The 24,072-nt window shown below is 38.8% G+C and overlaps 1 protein-coding gene across 2 annotated transcripts in view; it reads left to right on the top strand.

Moving 5' to 3' along the window:
- The first annotated feature begins 1,098 nt into the window (after positions 1-1,098).
- Positions 1,099-24,072, top strand: part of fam184ab (family with sequence similarity 184 member Ab) — a 105,475-nt gene continuing 82,501 nt past the window's right edge. Inside the window, exon 1 of one of the 2 annotated variants that reach the window (XM_043219868.1) lies at positions 1,099-1,719. In XM_043219868.1, coding sequence (XP_043075803.1) covers positions 1,540-1,719 — 180 coding nt within the window. In that variant the 5' untranslated portion in view covers positions 1,099-1,539. The remainder of the gene's footprint in view (positions 1,720-24,072) is intronic. The other variant, XM_043219869.1, reaches the window with a different exon arrangement.

Genomic DNA, 24,072 nt, shown 5'->3' with positions numbered 1-24,072 from the left:
TGGAGTATCGCAATGTTTTCATCAGTTGTTCGGAATGCGACGGCACCCATTCGCCGAGCTGCGAGTCGTGTAATGGTGAATTTCTCCAAATTTGTTCTGATTAAAAAACCAACTCCTCTGCATCTTAGACGGCCTGAAGGGTCAGTTTTTGGGTTAACTGTTCCTTTAGGTAACAGCAGTCATGCCACTCTTTGCGTGTCGAGAAATGCTTGTAATATTAGTTTCTGTGTGCGACAAAACATCCTTATAGAAAATCGAATCATCACGCCCAGCTACAGCATAGAAGTGCTCACGCACAGATACTAAGGCCCGCATGTATTTTAATTTTCAAAGCGCGATCATTGGCTCAGAAATTTCAGATACCTCAAGGCCGCATACAGACTTTTTTAATATACAGCGCATTATGCTAGGAGAGATTTTTAATAGATGTCGTCCACATTGGATTGTAAAGAAATACACGAGCAGACTGCAATCACAGCACATGTGCTAAGCTGTGAATCACAGCTAGCGTGAAAATAGAATTTTTTTTTTAATATTTAATTTATGAGTAGAGTGTGTTTTCTTTTTTGTATTACTATTATTATCATCATTATCAACTACAACCTTTTTTTCTTATTCGATTAATATGTATGTGCTTGAACTGGGTATTTAAAACATATATAATCTGTTGCATTTTTTTTTTTACCGTTTACATTTTTCTGAAAAGCTTATACAGTTTCATGACATTCAATACGCATTTGGGTCAAAAAAAGTGCTCACAAAAAACTTCATATTTATTTACTCTTTTTTTTTTTTATACTGTAGCATATGTTGCGCCTGAATAAAAAAAAAAAAAAAAAAAAAAATATATATATATATATATATATATATATATATATATTTTTACAAAAACTGGTAACAATCGGTAACAAAAATAGAATAAAAAAGCTTATTTTTAGGTCCCGTCCGCCCACCTACTGGGACATTTCCAAAAACACTCTTTCGACGACTTTGGCATTACATCACATCCAAAAGAGAGAGAGAAAAAAAAGCAGAATGGAGGAGGAGATGAAAGGAACCGTGACCGGCGGAACTGACGTCACTGGCATAATGTAAACTGTTGAGATGATCCATGGTAACAGACTCAGTGCAGCAGCGGCGCACGCACGGACGGACGCACGCGCGCGCGCGGGTCCGACAGAAATGCCTCGAACCCGGATCGCGCCCGCACCGGCTCTCGCTTCTCGCAAACGCCTTAGACGCGCCGTCGGTATTTTTTCCAACGCGACGCACCTGCCGCGAATCCGAAGCGTTTGATGTATCCCCCCCCCTCCCCACGAACCAAGGAAACCCGAGGAAACGCGCGCTCGTCCCGGCGCTTTCGCTCATTTCCAGCACGAGCGGGTGATTTATTTTTTTTTAAAATCCGGATGAAATAATGACTCTTGTGGATTAACGCCTTCGCTGTCACTCCGCTTCTTGCTTTTTTCGGGGACGAGGGATCGCCTGCCTTTACCGTTTCGCCGTTACAGTTTGCGTAGTAATATAAATCTCGTGAAGATGGCGACTGGAGCGGGCTGGCAGCATTACTACAACCCCGCTGGCAGCGCTTCGACGGGGAAATATAACAGCACCTCCACTTCTACGTCCACCGGCGCGTCCTTCCCGTCCGGGTTAACCCTCGAGTACACGCAGGACCTCCATCTGAAGATGAGCAAGAAGATCGCGCAGCTGACCAAGGTATTTTTGTGCGCGCTTTTCGGGGACGCGTAATGCCCTGCGTTTGAGCGACGCGCGTCGGAGGCGCCTCCGGAGACCCCCGTCCGAACGACTACAGGCTGGCCTGCTCTCCGGGTTAACCCCGGGATGCACGACGGGCTCAAAATGAATCTCGTTTAGCCGTAAAAATATGCCACGTGTAGCTATTTCACCAAAAAAAAATAAGGTTGCGTGGAAGCCTCGCCAAAATCTAAGCTCTATAGCGAATAGATAAATAGCTAAAATCGAACTTTAATTAAAATGGACCAGCGAAAATGTAAACATTTAAAAAAAAAAAAATCTGATTAGGAAAAAAATCAATATTATTTAGTATCAAACACCTAAAATATTTAAAAAAAAAAACTAACTTTGTATTTTTAATACAGCACAGTGCCGTTAATATCTGACAGTTTAATATGAAAAAGATTTAATGATACAGACTGTAACAGTACTTCAGTGATACTAAAGTAGTTTAGGTTCAGGAAAAATATAAAAAAAATTATCAATATTATTTAGTATCAAACACCTTAAAGATTTTTGAAAAAAAACTAACTTTGTATTTTTAATACATTACAGTACCGTTAATATTTGACTGTTTAATATGAAAAAGATGCAATAATATAGACTGTAACAGTACTTGTGATAATGAAAATGTAAAAATAAAAAAAATATAAGTAACACTCGCTTGGGTTCAGAAAAATATTGTCGATAATATTTTAATATAATATACCTAAATGTTTTGTTTGTACTGACTTAATAGGCCTGTTTAATACGGTACCGTTAATATCTGACTGTTTAATATGAAAATATATAATAATACAGACTTTAACAGTACTTCAGTGATAATGAAAATGTAAAAATAAAAACTTAAATATTTCATGGATAGTAACACTCGCTTGGGTTCAGAAAAATATTGCAGATAATATTTTATTAATTAATATTTTATTTATAATATATCTAAATGTTTTGTTTGTGCTGGCTTAATAGGCCTGTTTAATACGGTACCGTTAATATCTAAAAGTCATTAAAAAAATATTTTGCTGACAAATATATATACTTCCCATGATCGGCCAACACGTGTGCAGCAAGCTTGCTTGTGCTTGTCCTACTAAATATGCTAAATGGTGTTCAAAAGTATCCCTCTGCGCACCTCATGAGATTGATGATGATTGAAAATAACAATAACCAATGAGTGGGCGTGTCCAAATTTCAGACCGGTGCGTTTTCTGTCAAAAGAAAGCGGTGCAAAAGCCATCTCGTGTAAGATACGCTGGTCCTGTCTGCAAGGATCACAGCTACATAATCTGCAAAGCCTGCTGGGCAAATTTGTATTTCTCCCGTAAACGCATTAGTTATAGCTGAATTTTATCTACGGGTTGTTTGGAGGCCCTTCGTGGGCTCCCGTGCTAACGCCGTGCTAACGTTTAACGCCGTTTTTTTTTGTCTTCCTGAAAATGCTCCGACCTCAGGCTGGACGTCCACCTTGCGTAAAGCCGTGTATGTTATATTTGCGGGTTTAATCTGCGAATATGATCAACACCTGCCGTTTGGCGTGATCCTCTTAGCCTGACTGGGATACGGGAATGGCGTGTTTCCAAAGCCTGCTTCAGCTATTCGTTTTCAGGTATTAGAGCCGAGGGGTTCCCACGGTCACGGACGACGCGGAAATGCCAGACCTGGACGTTTTTATAGTGAATACACGCTTGGGTACGAATGGCGCGTAGACCTAAACCCGTTTGAGAGCCGAAGCCATGCTCAGATCTTTTGTAATGAATTGGTGTAAAAGCGGTGCGATTCACTTGTCGGCGTAATTATTGAATCTCTGTAGTGTCTGATTCGAAGATTATTATAATAGAGATGATACGTTCACGTACGCAAAGCCTCTAGGTCGTGGAAGGTCATCGTTTTAATGGCGCGCCGATTGCTTTTTTTGAGTTGGTTCTATTGCGATGAAATTGGTTCTCGGAACGATTCGTTAGCAAATCTGTCTCATTGTTTGTGAGTATAATTACTGGAGCGCCTTTGAATATTAGTATTAAATAAAATATACCTTCTTCGCGTAGCCAAAGCCTTGTCTATACACGGAAGGAAAAGAGTTGATTCCTTGCATAGAACTGATTAAACTGGTTCGCGAAATTGTCGGAATGATTCATTTGGAAATTTGTATCCAATCATATCGTATTGTGTCCAATAAGTGTCTGCTATTGAAGATTAGCATTTATAAAGAGATTAAACATAATAAGGTCTTTATTTTGGGTAAGACTGTTTAATCGCGAGCCAGTTGTTCTTATGAATCTGTTTTTTTTTTTTGTAATGAACTGATTCGGTCAGAATGATTCATTAGCAGTTTTGCGTCGAACTGTTTATTGACGTAATTGCATTTGCTTCGTTTTTATTGCGAGCCGGTTGTTCTTGCGAATCGATTCTTTCGCAATGAATCGTTTTAACCGATTCGCAAATTGTTCCGATTGATTCATTAGCGGATATGTCTCATTGTTTATTGATGCAATTACGGGGCCTCTGTAAGTGCCTGCTTTTCAAGATTAGTTTTATGGATAGATCAAATACGTCATCTTCCACCCCCAAGCCTCTGTTAAGGTTGTTGATGCTTGTGTTCTCGCGTATTGGTTCTTTCATAACGAATCGTTTAAACTGCATCACGAAACGTACAGAATGATTCGTTAGCATATACGTCTTGAGTTATTTCTTTAAGTGCTTTGAATATTAGCATTACAGAAAAACGAAACATAATCTCCATATACCCCGCAGCCTCTGTTTTGTGGAAGGTTGTCAATTCTATTGTGCGTTCTATTGTGTCAATTCTATTAATGTACTTGTAGAAGCAAGGTTCTGGCGGTCCTTGATCTGCGTTTGTTGTCTAGGCGTGAGTAAAGAAACTGGATCAGCAATACAAAGCGAGCAACAAAACACATATTTTATTGAACGTTCATGTGCATGCGACTTCATATTCCTTGCATCATAAATTACCATACGATTATTTAGTTCAGTCACAACCTCTAGGAGATCTGCTGCTTTATGACTGCCGTTCCTGCACATGCACAGTGTTCATCCGTCCTTAGGGAGCTCGGGCTACGCCTCATAAATGAGATTACAATGCTTTGGTTGAGTATTGATGGACCCGTCAGACTGTCATTAAACACGGTCACCTGGGTCATTGCTTTTAAAGGATATGCGAGTCACGGGGAGTGCATGCGTCATCGAAAAAGTGCACGGAGGATTTTAAGAACATTTCGCCCATCCGTGAGTGTCGTGAGTTTTTTTTTTTTTTTTATGTCAACCTGTGACTCATTATTTAGTTTTTTCGTTCCAAATCTGCTTTCTTTCTGTATTTTCTGCTTTGCCTTATAGCGACAAATAATGAGTACAAAATAAAATGTCAAATTTTTTAAAATATGGCAATTGAATGTAGTTTTGCGCTCTGTGACATACGCTATCTTGCTCAAGTTTTAATGTGGCTGGTTTGATTAACGCTGTAATGCGAAAAATTCAATTTTTTTTGCCTTTCACAGTTAAGTGACTTTGTCGGCCACTCAACGTAATTCGATAGACTCATAAAGCCGAAACCGGTCTCCCTGACTGCTCTGGTTATGGTTTTCCTTGGCATCCGCTCTTTCCCGTCCCCAGTCTGGATCTCGCAGCCTCCTGATGGGTATCAATAAACTCAAGAAGCGTCACATCACAGTTCAATTACCCCCCACAGATTGTTCGTGCGAAAACATGATGCTCCTTACACGAATGCTCTTTCGCTAGCCGGCCTTCTAAGCTTTTTATATCTAATTATCATATTTACCGAGCCATCCATGTCGGTCTTTACTGTCTTTCCTATACCGCTTGTTTAGTCTTTTTGCATCCCTATGCTTTAGGAGAATGAAATCTTTTCATGATGCTAACAAAAAAGGGTTGGCATTCATTTGTCCTACTATAAATTGGTTTTTAATGGCCTATATTCAGACTCTTACAGAATCATCTGTATTATTAGAGAACGATGCAGCCATTGAAAATCAATAAATCTAATAAGAAATACATAACACGGCTGTGATTCTCCAGTCGAGACAGAAGTAGTTCACTCTCGGCTTTATCCCTTGGATGTATATTGCGTCAAACGGTTACTGAGAAGTATTCTTGCATGTTATGTAACATAATTACATTATATTCACGCTAAAGCTTACGCAAGATCGAAGGCCAAGTTATAAAATCTAAAAGTATGACCAAAGGGGTGCATAAATGGCTCTTTCTCCACCAATCGCTTTCCTGTAAGGCCGCCCGAAAAGATAGCGTTCCTCGTAAACATCAGCCCCTTCGAAACGGCCCAAGGTGCTTTCGTTCCGTGTCGGCCTGGCATGTGAAGTCAAGTCGTAACCTCCGCGTTTGAATCACGGCACGAGGAGAGGATGTGCGTGTGTCATAATCCAGGGGTTAATATGATTCTTGCATTATCTAGGGAGGCGCAGGCCGCCTGCCGCATGGCAGATGGTGGACGCCCAGGGCACAGGGGCTTAGGTGCAATCGTGAACGTGAGGACTGTAACGATATTTCCTTTCGGGAACAGCTTGCTTACTCTGATAGCACGGAGAAATACAGTAGCTTATAAAACACTAAGAAGCCTTGTTGGGAAATTGTAACTTTATTACTATGTTAATTCCTTTTGCCACCCAGGTAGAATAACATTTTTTTTGAATGCATGTTTTCTTCAGTTAATCAGCGTGCAGCATATATAATTACTACTTTCACTTCTTAATGAGAGGATTTGTGCATGGAATGACTTTATTCTGCACGAGAGAACGTCCTTTTTTTGTTCTGCTCCTATTTTATTTTATTTTTTTTAATGTATGTTTGAGTTCTATTTTCCCGAATGTGTCACCTTTTGGATGTAGAGTGTTTTTCTTCCTAGTAGCTTGTTGTATCCAATTTGAGGAGGAAGTGGGGTAAAAAAAAGAGCGAACTGTCAAGACCGAACCGTAATTCGTTAATTCATGTAACGAGTCATATTAACCCACAACAGTTTTTGGGTTTACTGTATTGCTGGTCTGACCTCATGAAGTTAGGCATGCACCTTTTTCACAAAATTAAATGTGATTGTCATAAATTGAGGGGCTGTTTGACGTAATCGTGCAAAATGACTTTGCAATGCATTTAATCTGTGTGTGTGTGTGTGTGTGTGTGTGTGCCACCTACACACCCATGCACGCACATACATGTATATCGTCATTTATCATTAGTATATTCTGTTTTATTACTTTATAGAAATATTTTTGATATTTACAGTATGTATTAATATTTATTTAATTATATACCATTTATGTTTATATAGTTGTGGTTATATACCCTTGCCTTTGTAAGAAATATTTGACTGTAGAATGCAATGAAAGGTTAAAATCAATTATTTACGCTTTTATCTACCCAATCTCATAAATAGTATGCCAAATAAAAATTAAAGTATGCAAAATAAAAAAAAAAAACTATTTGTTGTTGCGGGGTAGATGCGTATCTTATGTACTCGTAAACTGTGTATTATGCACACCAACAGATTTCTTATCATATGCACGCAATAGGTCCATTTATGCATGTCAATAACGCAAGTTTTTGTTTTGGTTTTTTTTGCATACTATATATGCATTTTCATGAGACCAGGCTAGTTTTGAAACGCGTAGCCTGACACAATTAGAATTTATTTTTTTTAATCGATACTGATAGTTTTTCCCATTCTAGCGACTTGACCGATGTTTTAGTTGGATATGTTATTTCCTAAAAAACATCTGGTGCGCCATCAGAACGACTAGACGATTTGCGACTATTAGACACGCCTTTTAAATTACACGGGTTTTCAGTTTGGAAATGGGTTTCGCACTCCTTTTGATGAGAACTCCGATCCATCATGGGGTCACAGCACAGGTCAGAAAACACAGAGAACATTAAAGCAATGTTCACTCGCGTGTTATCAGACAGCGCTCTCCTTCACACACTTCCATTCACGCCGGGGCCGGGGCTATCCGCTGAAAGCGCGGATCTTTCACCTGCGTCTACATCACCGAGCAACCTTCAATATTAAAATGCTTGTGTTTTCGTGCCAGCGGATGGTTGTTTCATGTGGTCATGTAAACGGCAGCTGTGATCCACTTCAAAGGACATGAAATGGGTGTTTTTGCACAGTCTGATTTCGAAAGTGCGTCTCCGGTCCTGCCTTTGAGTCTCATGGTAATTTATACCCTTCTGAGCATCGAGAGTCATCAGTGATCTGCCGTGTATTTTAACCCTCGTGCGTATTAGCTTGAAAGCTGTTTTAACGTGTAAAGAAGTGATTCAACCAAATGCTGGAAATGCACTCACTCCCGGACATTTAAGATCTGGGTTTGTAGAAATGTAGTATTGCACCACATGCTCGCTGTTGGATGCTCTGGAGTGAATGGGTGCCGCAGGTCCATGATTTAACCTCTTGTGAGACGAAAAGCTGTCTTTCTAAAAAGCAAATTCATCATGAAGACATTTTAAACTTTAAATCATTGCTCCCGACTGAAAACTGAGCCTTTAGTAAAAAGCGGTCTTATCCAAATCAGGAGAGAAATATGCACCGTTTACAAGCTAAAAGCGTTCTAAACAAAAACTGTATGTCGGTGGTTTTTGATGTGAAAGGTGGGATTAACTTTGTCATATTTTTATTTATTTATTTTTTGTGCGTTTCGACTCCTATTCCGACGGCACCCATTCACTCCAGAGCATCCATTGCAAAGTTTCTCGAAATCCGTTTTTGATTTTTAGTCTCTATACTAATTACGTTTCCAAAAAACTATGCTTTTGGAGGCATAACATAACAGTAAATCCAATCTCTACAGAACTCCGCGTTTTTGTTTTTCAGCCATTTGACTTTTTTTTACGGCATGCAGATAAAATCATTTGCATTTTCCATGGCCGCTTGTTAAATTCATTGTTTGTCAAACGCGTGCACACAGCGCATGCACACACACGCAGATACGCCGCTCAGTTTTTATTCAAATAGGCACTCAGACGTGCACCACACCAACAACATCGTCCCGCTTGCACAATACATAGAAAAATGCATTAGTGTGGGCAGCAAGGACGATATAAAAAAAAAATAAAAAAAAAATCTATATTTCTGCCAGAGCCATAGACACTCTTGGTTTTATTTCTGTGCTGGGAAAGGCCTGGGGGATAAAGACGCTGTGTATGCATTATTGTAGCAGGTCAGCGCTGAGAGGAGAGGGATGCTATGCTCCCTAAAGCCCTGCGCTGCTGGGGCCCTGCTGTCTTCTCTGCCCAGCCCCTCCTGTCATCACCCTCGTTGGGATAAACAGTCACTGAAAACAGCCACGGAGGGTGGGGGAAAACTGAAGATAAAAGAACGTTTTCATCCTCTTTTCCATTCCTGGCAGCACAAATTTGTTTCGAGCTCTTTATACAGTGGAAATAAAGAACTCCCAGTGTTGCTGTGCAGAGTTTTGTTGAGGGTAGCCTCACCTCGGTCAGACCGCTGACTGATTGGTAAGGCCCAGTGGACCACAGGCTTCACATTTCATTCATCCGAGCCGCCCGACAGATCTCCTGTCTTTCTTTTTACATGCAGACTTCTCTTCCCCTGTGCTTTCTAGAAAGTGTCGACAGTGGTAGAAGATTTCCAGTAAGGACTGAGGGACCCAATATGTCTTGTCCTTTCACGTCAGAAGGCGCTGAAATTGTTGACTTTGAGACCTCACACTTTCGGATCACCAACCGCCTCCATGTTCTCTCTTGTTCTGTCACTCCATTTTTTGGAGTGTTTTTATCAATTGCCCCCAACTTTACCGTACAGTTTGGGATTGGAACAATTTAGTTTTTTGTATTTTGAAAGGGGTCTCTTATGCTCACCAAGTCTGCATTTACTGTATTTATTTGACACACACACACACACACATATATACATATATACATATATACATTTTGGCTTTTTAGCACACATTCCATTAACCTTTCTATGACTTTGAAAGTAAGTTTCAGTGCTGTTTTAATACAATACCAGCAGTATTCACTTTCCATTGACTGACAGTAAGTCCTTTTAGTGCATACGGCAGAAGCATGCAAAATTGGAATTCGGCGCACGATTTCCTGCAGAGTTCATATCCCGAGCTCATTATTGCATGCGAGTTTCTGCCGTTCTGGCCTAGGGCGGGTTTTCGAGCCTACCTCCGCAATGCTACTGTTGAAGAAACGCAGTTGGACTCTTTCGTACATGCCGTGGGTCGGCCAAGTACACGTTTGACCTAGACCTCTAGCGCCTTCGCTTTCTCCTGTGACCGGCTGAGCAAAGGTCACACCTGTGTGAATGGAAGCAAAACATCTTGGCAAACTCCGGCTCTGCTCCGTGCAGATAAAGCTCTCCCGCTCGCTATTATTTCGTTCGGCCTCTGAGATGACTTCTTCCCATTCACTCGAATCAGCTTCTAGCAGGCAATCAGCGTCCCGGTGCTATCGCGTTTCTGAATCTGCTAAGCCTTCAAGGTAAACGCGCAATCAATGATAAGAAGCTCATTCAGCTTTCTCCAGTGAAGCCCCCTCACGCGTTTTTAACCGATAGGCTCTGAGCTCTGATGAATTGAGGCTAGAATAAGAGCTATTTTTAGCCTGACGTCAAGCTGAAGTCTGTTAAATAGCATTTTGTTGTCGATCAATGGTAAGGGAATTGCAAAGATTTTTACTATTTCAGTTTTGCTACATTTATGTTCCCTGAGGGTTCCATACCGATTCTTTTACTGTTGAGGAAGAAACCTTTAAAAGGAACATTTGAGATTCATTCAGATAATAAATGCATAGTTTCAAAGAATGGTTTACGTTTAAACAGACTTTTTAACGATTCAATCTAATAACATACCATTTTCATTTTGTTTTATAGTTCTTGGATGTTGTTATACGAACAACTTTCTTATATCACATTACAATAAATTATTATGCAATTATTGATGTTTGGATCAATAAAAAAAAAAGAAACTGTTTAAGAAAGTAATTTGTAAGGTCATCGACATCGGAAGTGATCCAAATCATAAGATTCATGAAAATGTTTTTCACTGCAATGTTTTGTCGACAAAAAAGAATGCTATGATTTTAGTTATTGGACCTAAAAGAACTGACTCAGATGAATTTGAATCATTTAAGAACCTGCGTACTAGCATACTACTCTTCTTATTTTTACTGTATCGGTATGTATCAGAAATAGTAATAGTATATTAGTAGAGTTTGGAATTTTAAGATTCATTGAGCAATTGGACTAAACTGATGACTCTATGAATCTGAATCATTAAAAATAACATACTCAAAAGAGTCACTCATACGAGCCATTCTTTCCAGAATCAGGTGTCGAATGTAAAGAACCATTACATTTTGTGCAATAGAAATGTTCTTTGAATACTACAAGTTCTTCATGGAACCATAACCATAACCATTTAAGAACCTTTTTTGGTTTGTAGATTGTAAAGAAAGAACCTACTAATTTGAGTCATATAAGGAATCGGTTTTGATTCACTAAAATTTACCCACTCAGAAGAGTCGTTCGTTTGGGAATCAGACTACACAGGTTGTGTTGTGTTTTTATTTACTAAAATAAACTTGGTCATAGAAGTCATTTCTTAAATATTTCTTAAAAAAATCTCTAAATAAGAGAAGTTCTCCATTCCCAACCCAAGGTGTCACTAAGACAAACCGTTCTTGTGCCGGTTAAATGCATCTAATGAGGGTACTTGCCATTTGTGTGGACACCTACATTGCACTGAAGTTCTTAACGCGAGACCTTGCGTTATTTGACTGACCTTTGTCTTGAACTCATTTTGTTTGCTAATGTTCCAGCTGAAAAATAGCGGAAAACTCTTTAGAAGTAGCCTGCCAGAGTTACGCGGAGAGATGCCTATGAATACTAATGGAATGATTAGTCCCTAATATGTGATTGGAAGAGGCGTCCAGCAGTTCCACACTGCAGGAGACCCCATTAATTTGAGGAGACAGTTGATTAGTCTGGCATATTTTATATTTTTTATAGAAGAAAAATATTGCTGTTGATTTAATCCCAAGCTAATCGCTCGGTCTAATCATAAAACATATTTTTTATGCCAGCACATAACGACCAAGGGAGGCATTATACGGTTTAGAAACATTGGAAAGTTACATTTATTTCTTATGACCATTTGCTATCATCTGATGTCATTTTATAAGCAGAAGTCCACGGAGTAACGGCCTGCAAGTCCATTTCTTTAAATAAATAGCATCTTATCAGTGGTCCGTTAAAGATTATTTCTGCTTTCCTCAGGTGTTTTGAGGCAGAGCGTAATGAGGGCGACCAGAGAAGAGCAGCAGGTGAATGTTTCAAATGAAGATCCATTGCTTCCACAAGCAGATATGAGGTTAAAGAAATGCGCCTCTGTGGGCTGTTCTCAAGGCCGCTGCGATCCGTCTCTGCTCTCATGCGAATGCGTGTGTGCATCCCTCAGGGTTTCGAATCACGCCGTTATCAACTCTTTATTTCTATAATGAATTTTCACCTTTCCTCTCAGTATTCAGCTAGCCACAATAGAGGAGCGTCACCCCATGTCTGAGGATTCCATTTGCAGGTGACACCCAATTCAGCTGTTTGGCATACGGGTGTTTTTTGTTTTTTTTCTGGTGAAGGTCTGCACAGGGTTTTGTATCAACTGGCATTGCAGTGAAAAGGAAGGTAATTGTTTTGTATCATCAGTGTGGAGGTGACTGTGTTTGAGAAGTGATTCTGGGGAATGGTTGTGGGTTCAAACTAGGTACTCTGTAAACATTTGCAGGGCGGTATGATTTGTGTGTGTGTGTATATATGTATATGTATGTATATATGTATATATGTATATGCATGTATATATGTATATGTATGTACATATGTTAATATAATTTTTAGCATATATAAATATAATGATTTTTGAATGTGTTTGTATTTGTATGTATATGTAGTTGTGTGTGTGTGTGTGTGTATGTATGTATGTGTGTGTGTATATATATATATATATATATATATATATATATATATATATATATATATATATATATATAACAATGAATATACACTGTACACACATGCAAATCAAAAGAGTTTATTTTGGATGTCATTTAACGATAATTTAACTTACGATAAATTGCATCAATTTTTGTTTACATAATAAACATGCACTGTACATATGTTTTTTGTGTGCATATATATATATATATATATATATATATATATATATATATATATCTTTATCTTATAAACTTAGCTTATATATACTTAGCTGTTGTTTTTCTGAAAAAATTAACATTTAAAATAAAAATTACACAATTTTCCCTGATTTACAGATAATTTGGCTCTCAAAGCTTTTAAGCCAAGTGCACACTACGAGAGAGATGCCCGTCGCCGCTTTGCACACTTTTTGTGTTTTTTATCTGTTGTGTCGTTGCACAGAATTCATCGCATACTAGTTGCATCACTTACATGATCATTCTCCTCCCCAATTGTAGTTACAGCCCTCACACAGATCGCAGAGAGTGAGTTCAGTCTTGACAACATGTCAACACATATCATGGTGGCACTGGAAGGCTAAGGGCTGTTTTTTACACTGATTTGAACAGAACAGGAAAACAAATAGTGATGGAAAATTTGGGTGAAACAGCGCTCGGTACTTAATGGCCGCTACATTTTTAGACTCAACGCGTGTTGGAGCTGTTAGAGAGTATACTGAATACTGCTTCTGTCATTACCATCTAATGTTCGGGTTCGAGCTGAATCACGGCAAGACAGCACATGGTTTATAAAAGGCCTGCAGTGGGGCTCGCAGCTTTCCCCATGTGTCCTGTGGTGTGAACATCCCCTGCTCATCTAGCTCATTTTGACCCGTTCAAATAGTCAAGTGCCTGAGCTACTGGTCAGCTTCAACAGTGCACGGTTATTTTTTATTAATTTTTTTCTCAAATGGTAGACCAGTAGCAGTGTTGAGAAGAGCAGTAGTCTGTATTCATGCAAAGTCTTTCCCGTTGAAAAAGTGAAAGCATGTGTTACTCTAGCAAAGATTTAGTTTCACAAAATGTAATTAGTCAAATCAGTGATGTTGATCCAGGAATGTGTCCTGCTTGGTTAAATCTTAAAAAGGTTGCTTGGTTATAAATTTTGTGCGCCATGCAGACTCAGAATGCATTTGAATCAGAGCTAAAATGGAAATTAAATGAAATTTAAAATTGACATTTTTTTAGCTTTTAGTATGAATAGGTTAGCGTATGCAAGCTGGTGCGTTCCAAACAACGACAAAATTCGCATTTAGAAGTTTTAGAAGAATTTTTTAAAAGCCATTAACGTTTTATTAATGTGACCGTATATGCTGAAATTAAATAAGGCTCTTGAAGTATTTTTCATTCTTAGTTCCCATTAACTAATGTTGTTCACTAATGAACCTTTTTATAAAGTATTACCATTCATTTCTTGGCAGTCAATGGGACAGTCACAAGCCTCCTGGTTTTCTTCCAAAATATCTTAAGTTGCGTTCCAGGTTGGAACGACATCTGGGTAAGCGACTGATGTTCAAAATGTTCATTTTGAGGTTGATTAACCCTTTAAAACGATACTTCCGTTTTACTGGAACAACATTGATGTTAATAAACTGTTATTTCTGAAATCTAAAATCTGATTACTTGGAGAAAAAAAAAGATAATCTTGCCCCAAGATCAGCAAGAATATTGATCCAGTGACATTTCCTGTGCGCATAAATCGCGTTAAACGCAGTTTTGCTTTGAGCCACAATGGTGAAAACTTCTAGGATGGTTTGCAAGATTAAACCTACATCATCCTCGGCTCAGATCGTTAACCACTTTTAACTACTCCACGGCCTGCTGAATTACTCCTGGGCGTTTCTCTCCGCCTCTCATTGTCTGCCTGCAGGATTCTTTTTTACTTTGTTGCCGAATTAGAAGCTAAAGTTAGAAACGGGATTCACTGGATGGAGGTTTTGGCATTTGATGGAGGATTCACTTTGAGATGCCGAATAATGCTACCGTCTGACGGAGCCTAAAGCGAGAGGGTGCAGAGACGAGAAAATATCGAGAACGCTCCACCGCGGCCTACATAAATCTCAGGAGATGATTTGATCGAGTGTCTTCGTTCCCTTCGCAGGCCGTATATTACTTGTTTGTGCTCCGTTTGGTCTTTCTTTTGTCGGCGTGTGATCGTTGGATTTATGTGAAATCCGCCATCTCTACGCATGCCTCCGTCCCGCAGTGATTATTCGTACTAGATTATACAGCGCTGATTAATGCCATCCGAGCAGCTGCCCCTCGTGCCTGGAGCAGGATCTCGTCTCGCGCGCAATTTCACAAGCTGTCGGCCAGAGAGGAGTGATGAAAGGGGCCATCCATCACCTCGCCTCTCATTGAGACCAAAATACCACGCGTTTGATTGTGTCACAGACGCAACCCCCCGAGAGTCAGCCAGTAGTTTTACGCCTCGCTTTGCGATGAATGAGTGACATCACAGACCCGCCAGACACAGAAACGACTGTCATATCACACCGGGTAACGATGTTTACACCTCGGAGGGCGCAACAGATGGAGAGATGCGGCCATATTGCGGCAGGTAATTAGAAAACACGGCGCGTTCCGATGAATCGCAATGGAATGTTTCGGGTTCGAAACAGGTTGAGGTGCACGTGATAATTACATGTGTGACGAATACAAGCGATTATGAAACAAAAATAAAAAATAAACGCAATTATTTAAGCGGCACTCTTAAAAACGAAGGTTCGGCGACTTTTCAAAGCAGTGCCGTAAAAGAAGCATTTACTGGCATCAGGTGAAGAACCTCACCTTTTCGTTTAAACCAAAGGTTCTTCATAGTGGAAAAAAGATTCTTTAGGTTCTTCAAAGTTTTTCAAAGAGCTGTCGATAGGTCTTGAAAGAGCCGTTTTTTCTTACTTTGAACTATATATTATTAATCTACGGAATCTTTTGTGATGTGGAAAGGTTCCGTAGATGTCAAAGGTTATTTGAGGAACCAAGGGCCTCTGTTATGGATTTTTTTTTTTTTTAAAGTTAGCTTTCATGCAGTGTGTAACGCAGCTCTAAGCGAATGAAAAGTTCGAAAGCGCAGTGCATGAAGTTACTGTTTCTCAAACGAAAGAGTAGACTGAATGGTTGAAACAAGTCCTTTTGATTGCATATTGTAATATATCAAAATGCTAATTCCTCGACCGCTTTTGTATGATTTTGCTAATCATTTGGAAGCCGCTGAGCAGGTGAGGTAAAAATAAATACGTATTAAGACAATGAAATCGTTTCTTTGGCCTTGCACGCATGTCAACCTGTTGCTGGGGACTCGTTACCCATAATAGGGTTACTTTTTACTTTTTTTTTAAATGTGATGAGACTTGTAAAAGGGTTCGAAAGCCCACATATGAAGGTGAAAAATTTAAATGCCGTCACCATTTCCATTCCCAACTTTACTATAGAGCTTAAAGGAACACTGATTTTTCAACTCCCCAAGAGTTAAACGGTTAACACCCTTTCATTTTCCATCAGTATTAGTACTCAATGCAACTACAAAACAGTAAAGTTTTAAATGGGAATAAAGTCTAAACTCTTTGGTCGTTTTTGAGAGATACTTACTGCCTATTTAGATTCAGTGATCTATGCTAAGCTGTGCTAAAAGTGCTAACTCCAGAACCGAAGAAAGGCTGAACGGACACGAAAAAAACGGTAAAAATTAACTGTTTAACTCTCGGGGAGTTGGAAAATGAGCCTGTTTTCGAAAAAGTGGAGCAATCCTTTAAATTTATGCATTTATGCATTGCTTAAAGAAGTAGATTTCGTTTTTTTGAATGCATTAGATGGGATTTTAGTTGGCTTTAGCCCTTTTTTTAGGTTGAGCAGGTTTGTTGCAGACCCTTACACCGATCTACCTCAAGCACGGTATTATTGAGAGGTCAGTCTGTTCTTTGTCCTACCCAGAACCCTGTTGTGAGACGGTGAGTCATGCGATCTCATTCTCTACACACACATATTCCCTCGCTCTCTGATTTCACTGCGACGGACGGACACGGCCTTTCAATCTCTCTCTCGCACATCCCGCCATTTAGAAATTCAGCTCAACGTTCTGTTTGAATATGGATCGAATCTTCTGTACGCTCTCTATATTTACCGACTCCGTGAGAACGTTTTTATGCTGTTTTCAACTTTTTATTCATGGCAAGCCAGATTCCTGACAAGCATTTTAATCCAGCGATCCATACTCAAAAAGAAAAAGAAATGAAGTTGGAGGATTTTTACGTTTAAACGAATGCGTACATTCAAACCACGCGCACTGTCTCATTGAAGCACTCTGCTTAAATACAGTATTAAAACTATTATGCGTCTCATTCATTTATGTAAAACCAATACACAATTTTAATACCGTTTTACTATTTTTGGCTTTTTACCAAACATTGGCTATTGGCATTTCTTGTTGCGTGCCAAAAAAACGCTATAAAAAAGAAAATTAGCATATAGTAATTTAGTAGAGTACTAACCTAAATTATAGAAGGTGTTAGATCATAAAATAATGCAAATATCAAATACCAACATATTTGTGTCAGTTTAAAGCCTTGCTCTTCTGGCCAACAGAATAATAAATATGAATCGAAATGGTGACAAACTGTTCAGGATTTGCATTGCATTGGCTCATTTCATCATAAACTGATCCGACAGTAGAAAAAAATCAATTCTTTTCATGCATATTATTCACACTGATCTATCATCTCTCGAGTAGTTATAAATTAAAAGGTTGCATCTGTGGGTTATAAAATATAGGCCATGTTTGAACGTGACGGTGAATTATAAAGTTTGTTTAGCTGTATTTTTTGCATTTGCTCCATAAAGCATTGCAAGGACTCTCGGAAAATCTTAAACGTGTGAGAACTCCGGGTATGTTTCCCTCAACGATCACTGCTTCAACTGTAATAACAGTTTTCGTGTCTTATGTTTTGCATCGTAACGCAGGAGTGCTCTCAGGGATACGTTTAATCATTCCATTAAGCGACAGATGCGTTTCAGGCTAATACGCATCCAATCAGCGGATTTGAGCGAATGCGTAATTATCGGCTGCAAAATGACATTAACGTAATCAAAGGGAAAAGCAAGCAAGTAAGGTAAATTACAGTGAGGGAGCAAGACTAGTGGCTCCGTTTAATACGCAACTTTTTCTATCAGAAGCAGCTGTGTCTAGTTGCCACGGTAACTCTTTTTATTTTCGAGTCGCCAATCAGAAAGGAAACAAAGTGCACAAATTTCCTCGTTTCACACGCTGTGCCGTGCCGCGCAATTACGGTCCACTCTGCGCTGGGCTAAATATAACCGGAATATCGAATGTGACGTAAACTTATGTACACTCTTTCTTAACAGTTAGGAATTTGATCATGCGTGCTCGAACCATGTTATATAAGATGATGAGATCATTGACCGGGTGAATAACTTGGAATGAATCGTTCAAATAAACGATTCCCTAAAAGGAATCGGATTCATCAGGCTCTACGTATATGATTGTGTTTGATGATTTTTTTTGTCTACTCTACACCAATATCTTCTTAAAATGGGCCGTTGTTGATAAATGTAGTGTTTTGGAACCCCAACTACCGAAAATGTGTTTATTAGCATCGCATTCTAGTTGCTTCCCAACATTTTGTCTGATGGTCGTTTTAAACGGCGTAGACTGCAGAGTGTTTTTCCATCAGTGGAATGGAAATGGGTCGTGGAGTTCACCGAGGTTTTACACTCAGCTTGACGGGCGAAATGCATTTAACTGGGCACTGAGCATTGAATCAACACATCAGAAACATCTGCTCATTTTTTCACTAATAACACTCTTATTGGAAACCCCATGAAATGACAAATAATTAGCTTGCCCTTTTTGTAATAGCAGTGGCTTTTAGCTGACATTTGTCTGATTTTATTTGGCAGAAAGAATCTACTTTGCTCTCCGTGTTTATTTAAATTCTATGTGTTCGTGCTGTTTTTTTTCATGACAAGACAGATTTGTGACGAGGATTTTCATTTAGTGATCCACACTCAAAATAAAAGCCCATTTTTGTAAATAAATGACAATCCATACTTTTCATGTACAATGTCTGAACTATTTAAATACAGTATTACAACTATCATGCATCATATTAATTTATGCAATACAATTTGATAGATAAAGAATCTGCTGCATAAAAGTAACCTACTGTAAAAAAACTCTTATGCTCTGCAATATTAAGAATATCGTGTAATGTTGTTTTCTATTTGAAAATGTAATGAATGGTTCTAATATGCCGATTTGCAGCTTAAGAATCAATAATTATTATTACCAATGTTGAAAACAGTTTTGTTTGTTTTTATTTAATGAATAGAAAGTTCAGATAAAGGGCGTTTTTTGGATAAAACGTAAACATGAGGGTTTTTTTCTTACAAAATGAGAATCATTAGTCAGTTTGTAATTCAGTTTTGAAATAAAAAATTCCTATTGTGTCATTGTGTGTAAATCTTTTTTTTTTTTTTATGTAAGAACCATAAATGTATATTGTATTCCGACTGGCAGGAGAAAGAAAGTCAGTTTTGGAACGACGTGAGTGTAACTATAACAGAATGATAATTATGAACTCTCCCTTCAAGTGAACTCTTTATTTGTTCACAAAGGCTGAACTATGTCTTTGCATTGCATGGAATAGATAAAAACATAGGGTTTTGAATGAAAATGAAGAGATAAACTATTTATATAGACGTTACTTTTATTAAATCATTGCGAGCATGACCCGCGGAGGTTGTAACCCTCCAAACTGAACAAAGAGGTTCGCTTCAAAGACAGCCGCCGCTGCTCTGAAGCTGGATCATTAGCTCTGGGGCTCATAAATAACAGGCCCCGGCAAACCACCAGGAGATGCTGTCTCATGTGATCTCGTGTCTCTCAGCTCAGTCAAAAGATCCCCAGCAGCAGCAGCCAAGGCAGTCCGCATGAAATCAAAATGGACTAGTTAGCTCACATTGCTATTTTTGTGGTGAACACTTCATCGGTGCCAAAAAAAACCCCCGTAATCTTTAATCTAAACGTGAAAATGCTCCTCCCCTCAGAAACGGCGGGTCTTCTGATGATGTCAGTTTGACGGCTTGGGTGGGAGCGTAACATCCTTAACCCCGCCCCTCCAGCTGCCAGCGTTCATTTCCGAATGAAACACCTGCTTTAGGGAATCCAAGCAGTTCAAAGTAAAAAAAAAAAAAACAAGACTTTGCCTCTGGTTTCCGCGTCCGTTATTGTGTTTCTCCCTGAAGCATGTCACAATACCGAAGCCAACGTCCTGTTCACGCGGACTTTAAAAGCCGCTTTCTCAGCCCACTATGTCGTGCGTCTTTTGAAAGACTGTGATCATGTACTGTAGTTGCCATGGTGACGAAGGACGGTCACACTGCTTCTACATGTGATGATGGTGCTGCTGAGTGGCGGGATAGATTCTGCTCGACTCATTGCACATGGATGGGATAAAGTTGAGTTTGAGTAGGCTGGTTCTCTGCTCTGAGGGATAATTAATGTTGGTCAGGGAACGGATCAGTTCATACTTATGAGTTTTCAGAGGATTTGGAAGTCTATTCCTAGTGTTAACATGGGAGTTAATCTCAGATCTATAACTGCAAGGCTGTGCGTTGCGAGATGAAAGCAGGAACAGCAGCTACTAGTTAAAAAGAGAGAAATAAATAGTTGTATTTTTTTTTTTTTTTTTTTCAAAAGCACATATAAGCTTGTTTTTTTACACCCGTCGTTCCATTGTGTGAATGATCAAAATGACAAGCATGAAGTATTTTAACAATTGAAAAATTGTTTATAAATGTGTTGTCTGTGTAAATTGATGAAAATGATCTGATACTGACTGTAACAGAAAGTCCTTGAGCAGCAAGCTGTTGCTATGTTACCTTAAAAAAAAAAATACTATTATTGTTGTCGTTTCTGGATTTTCAATATGTGAAACATAAGGTTAGTAGATTATATACTGTACGCCATTGATGTATTTTTTTAGTAACAGAAACAACAAAGATGCTTAAATTGATCAGAAGTGATGGTAAAGACATTTATAATGTTGCTTACAGCTATATAAAGATTGAGGAATGATGCATAGTTTAATATACATTACAAGCTTCTCTTTGTTTAAATATTGAAAATGCTTTACTATTGCTTGTTTATTTTTATTTTCATTTTTTGTGCATTGTCTCCATAAAATTGGTTTAAACACTCTCCGAACACAAAGATCATCTATAGATTTGTCTGAGAAAATGGTAGACAGCAACATTTGCAAAGGTTTTTAAGATGCAATTTGGCATCGAGATCTGAAAATACTGTGCCCTAAAGAAGCACTGTATGACAATTAGGAAATTAGGTTAAAATTAGGAAAATCAAAGCTTCCCAAAATCCCTTCAACTTGCTTTTTGTGAGAGAATGCAAACATTTATGATTTCAGAAACACATTGCAGGTTTTTCCACCGAATGCTCGGCCCTTGATTTGATTCTCTTCAGAAACACTCAGAGGTACAGTGACCATGAGATTGCGTCCTCTTATGTAGCTCATAAACCATGAACGACTGGAGCGGTGATGTTTAAAATGGATTCAATCAAAAGCCCAAAGATGTTGTGAAATATCCTTACATCCTTGTGACTCCTGTTCGTGAAATTTATAGTCCAGTTCACTCACTGAAAGATGATTCCGCGTCTCTTCCAGTCAGTGTCTTGTAATGAGATTCAATCATTTGCGAGTCCTGGGGGTTTAGAGAGAGACATGGATGGCAAACAGATGCACCTGTTGCTGTGCTTGGGGACCTGGCCTTTATACCTTCTGCATTTCAGATTGTTCTGGGCTTTGGAAAGCACCAGAGCAAATATGTATCATCATTTTCTGCTCGGTTTGTCAGGCTTTCGTTGCCACATACATCTTTGAATACAAAGTTTCTTTTTTCCTCTTGAAAGAAAAAGGAGCGTGGATCCCCACAACGACAAGACACGTATCAAATAATCAGCTTGTTTTTGTAAAACAGTAGGCGGCATTGCGAATTAATTCCCAATTCATTTGCTGTTCACAAGCTCTCGATTCATTTTGATTCGGAGTCATTCAGGTGCCTGCATATTTCCTCCAATATATTTTACATAATCCTTCCGTCTTAAATATACCATCACTGTAAATAATGATAATAATTTGTTTGTTTAAAACAATCACGTGGAAGCGTTTTTCAGCTAGATGATGAGAAGTTTGTGAATCTTTTTTGATTCATTAGAAAAGCCGGATTGAAAGAACCAAGCTTTACTGGTTGTTTTGCATGTTTTTGATTTCACTAAAAACAATGATTAATAGCAATAATTTCCTAACGAATCAGACGGCGCTGGTTACATTGCATGCATTTCACGCCATAAAAAGAACCAGTTCATTCGAATCATTTGTTAATGAATCTGAAAACGTTGGATTTGATTTGATTTTGATTTACTAAAAAGAATCATCTGTGATTTATGAATTGCACCACACTAGTTGCACTGTGTATTTGATTCACTAAAAAGAACCGGATCATAACGATGATTTGTTTATGAATTGGACCTCTATGATTTTTGATTCATATAAAAATAACTTTTTGTTCATCAATCTGACTAAACTCGCAGCCAGTGTAGTTCTGTTCACGAACGAACGACCGTGTCATTGCTCGAGTCCCACAAGGACAACTTAATGGAGTTATTAAGTTGCCGATATTTTGCAGCGCATGACCTTTTTATCTCATTACATTCAACTCCTAATACGAAATCAGGTAAAATATGATTCGATGCAGCGGTGCTTTGAACGCCAGCGCAGAGCATGAGATCGATCTCAGACTTTTTCTGGATGGTTAAAATAAAGAATTGAAAAGATCTATATTTTTACCCAGCCCAGACTCTAGATGGATTGATAGACATGCAGTACCCATTCCTAAATTCTCACTGTACACGCACGCATCGCCCTCAGCGCATAATTGTATAGGAAAAAGTACGAAATCATTATTTGGTCGGTGAATGGAAGAAAGTAACCTTGTCCAATGTCATTCCTCCTTGCTGCCGGAGGGACTGTGCAGGTGGACAGATGGCACTATACAGCCTGTTGGCACAAGGCAAGAAGAATCCCCGGTTGCGTTTCTTATAGCACCATGCTGGAATAAACCCCGGCTAAAGGTCCTCTAAGATGCCACACTGTTCATTACGGACTCCAATTTGGCCACCGTCCTGTTCCCTGCTTTGTCTCCAGTGAGTTCAAAGCGAGTGCCGTATCAAAGGTGGCCTTCCTGATTGGTTTGTTCGGGTCTTTGGAGTCGTCTGAACCTCTGTTGTTCCCTTAGCAGATGACAACGCTGAAAAACAAGCCATTACGCTTGCACACCGCTAACAGCTTGCTGCACACAATGAGAGATCTGAGCCACGTCAGATAGTTGGATCTGCTTCGGCCTTTCTTTTAGAGCACAGCTATGTTGTGAACTGTTCCCTGGGGTTCCTCAGGGCTGCTCAACAACTTCACTGAAGCATGGCCTTGTAGCTCAGTTAGCTGCTATGCATGTGTAGGTACGGAATGAAGATCTGGAAGAATTTACAGGCGTCCGCTTGCATTGCCCTGAGCTTCCTTCAAAAGTCAGATTGGAAGGATTGTTTTGAAGTCATTGGAGAATATAAAGAACATCTGATCCATCAAGCCAGTTTTATCCAGGTGGTACCGGCCTCTATGGATCTTGTAAGAACACCTTTATCAGGATGTCAATGGAAAGAAGCTGAAGAACAGACAGAAAAAAACGGTTTTGAAGATCCACACAGATGGGCTATCACCTGGCCCGAATTTCTTGGTATCGTTTTGTTTCTGATCAAAACCCCAAGCGGTGTAGAAAATAAATAAGGTTTCGGGCTTAAATGCAGACATTAAGAGGCTTGCATTAATAGGGCCTTGTAAAATCTGTTTTATTATTTCCCAAATTCCGTTTTATTTTATTATTTTTTTCCAAATTCATTTTTTTCCGTTTTATTTTTTTCTGGATTAAGTTTTTTTTTTTTTTTTTTTTGCTTTTGTTTTTTGTACACCTTTTTAATTGTTAAATTAAACCTGATTATAAAATGTATTTATCAAAAAGCATGTCTAACTACTTAAAATCATTAAACATATACATTTTCACATCAATTTACGAAGTTTAACAAAAATACCAGGGCCCTATGAAATGTTTTATTTTTTCTCACCATATATATATTTTTATTGTTACTATATTCTGTTTTATGCTGCTTCTTATTTAAATAATTTTTTTGAATGC

The sequence above is a fragment of the Puntigrus tetrazona genome, chromosome 20 (genome assembly GCF_018831695.1).
Source record: "Puntigrus tetrazona isolate hp1 chromosome 20, ASM1883169v1, whole genome shotgun sequence".
Classification (NCBI taxonomy): domain Eukaryota; kingdom Metazoa; phylum Chordata; class Actinopteri; order Cypriniformes; family Cyprinidae; genus Puntigrus; species Puntigrus tetrazona.
This window is presented reverse-complemented; position numbering and strand designations above follow the sequence as displayed.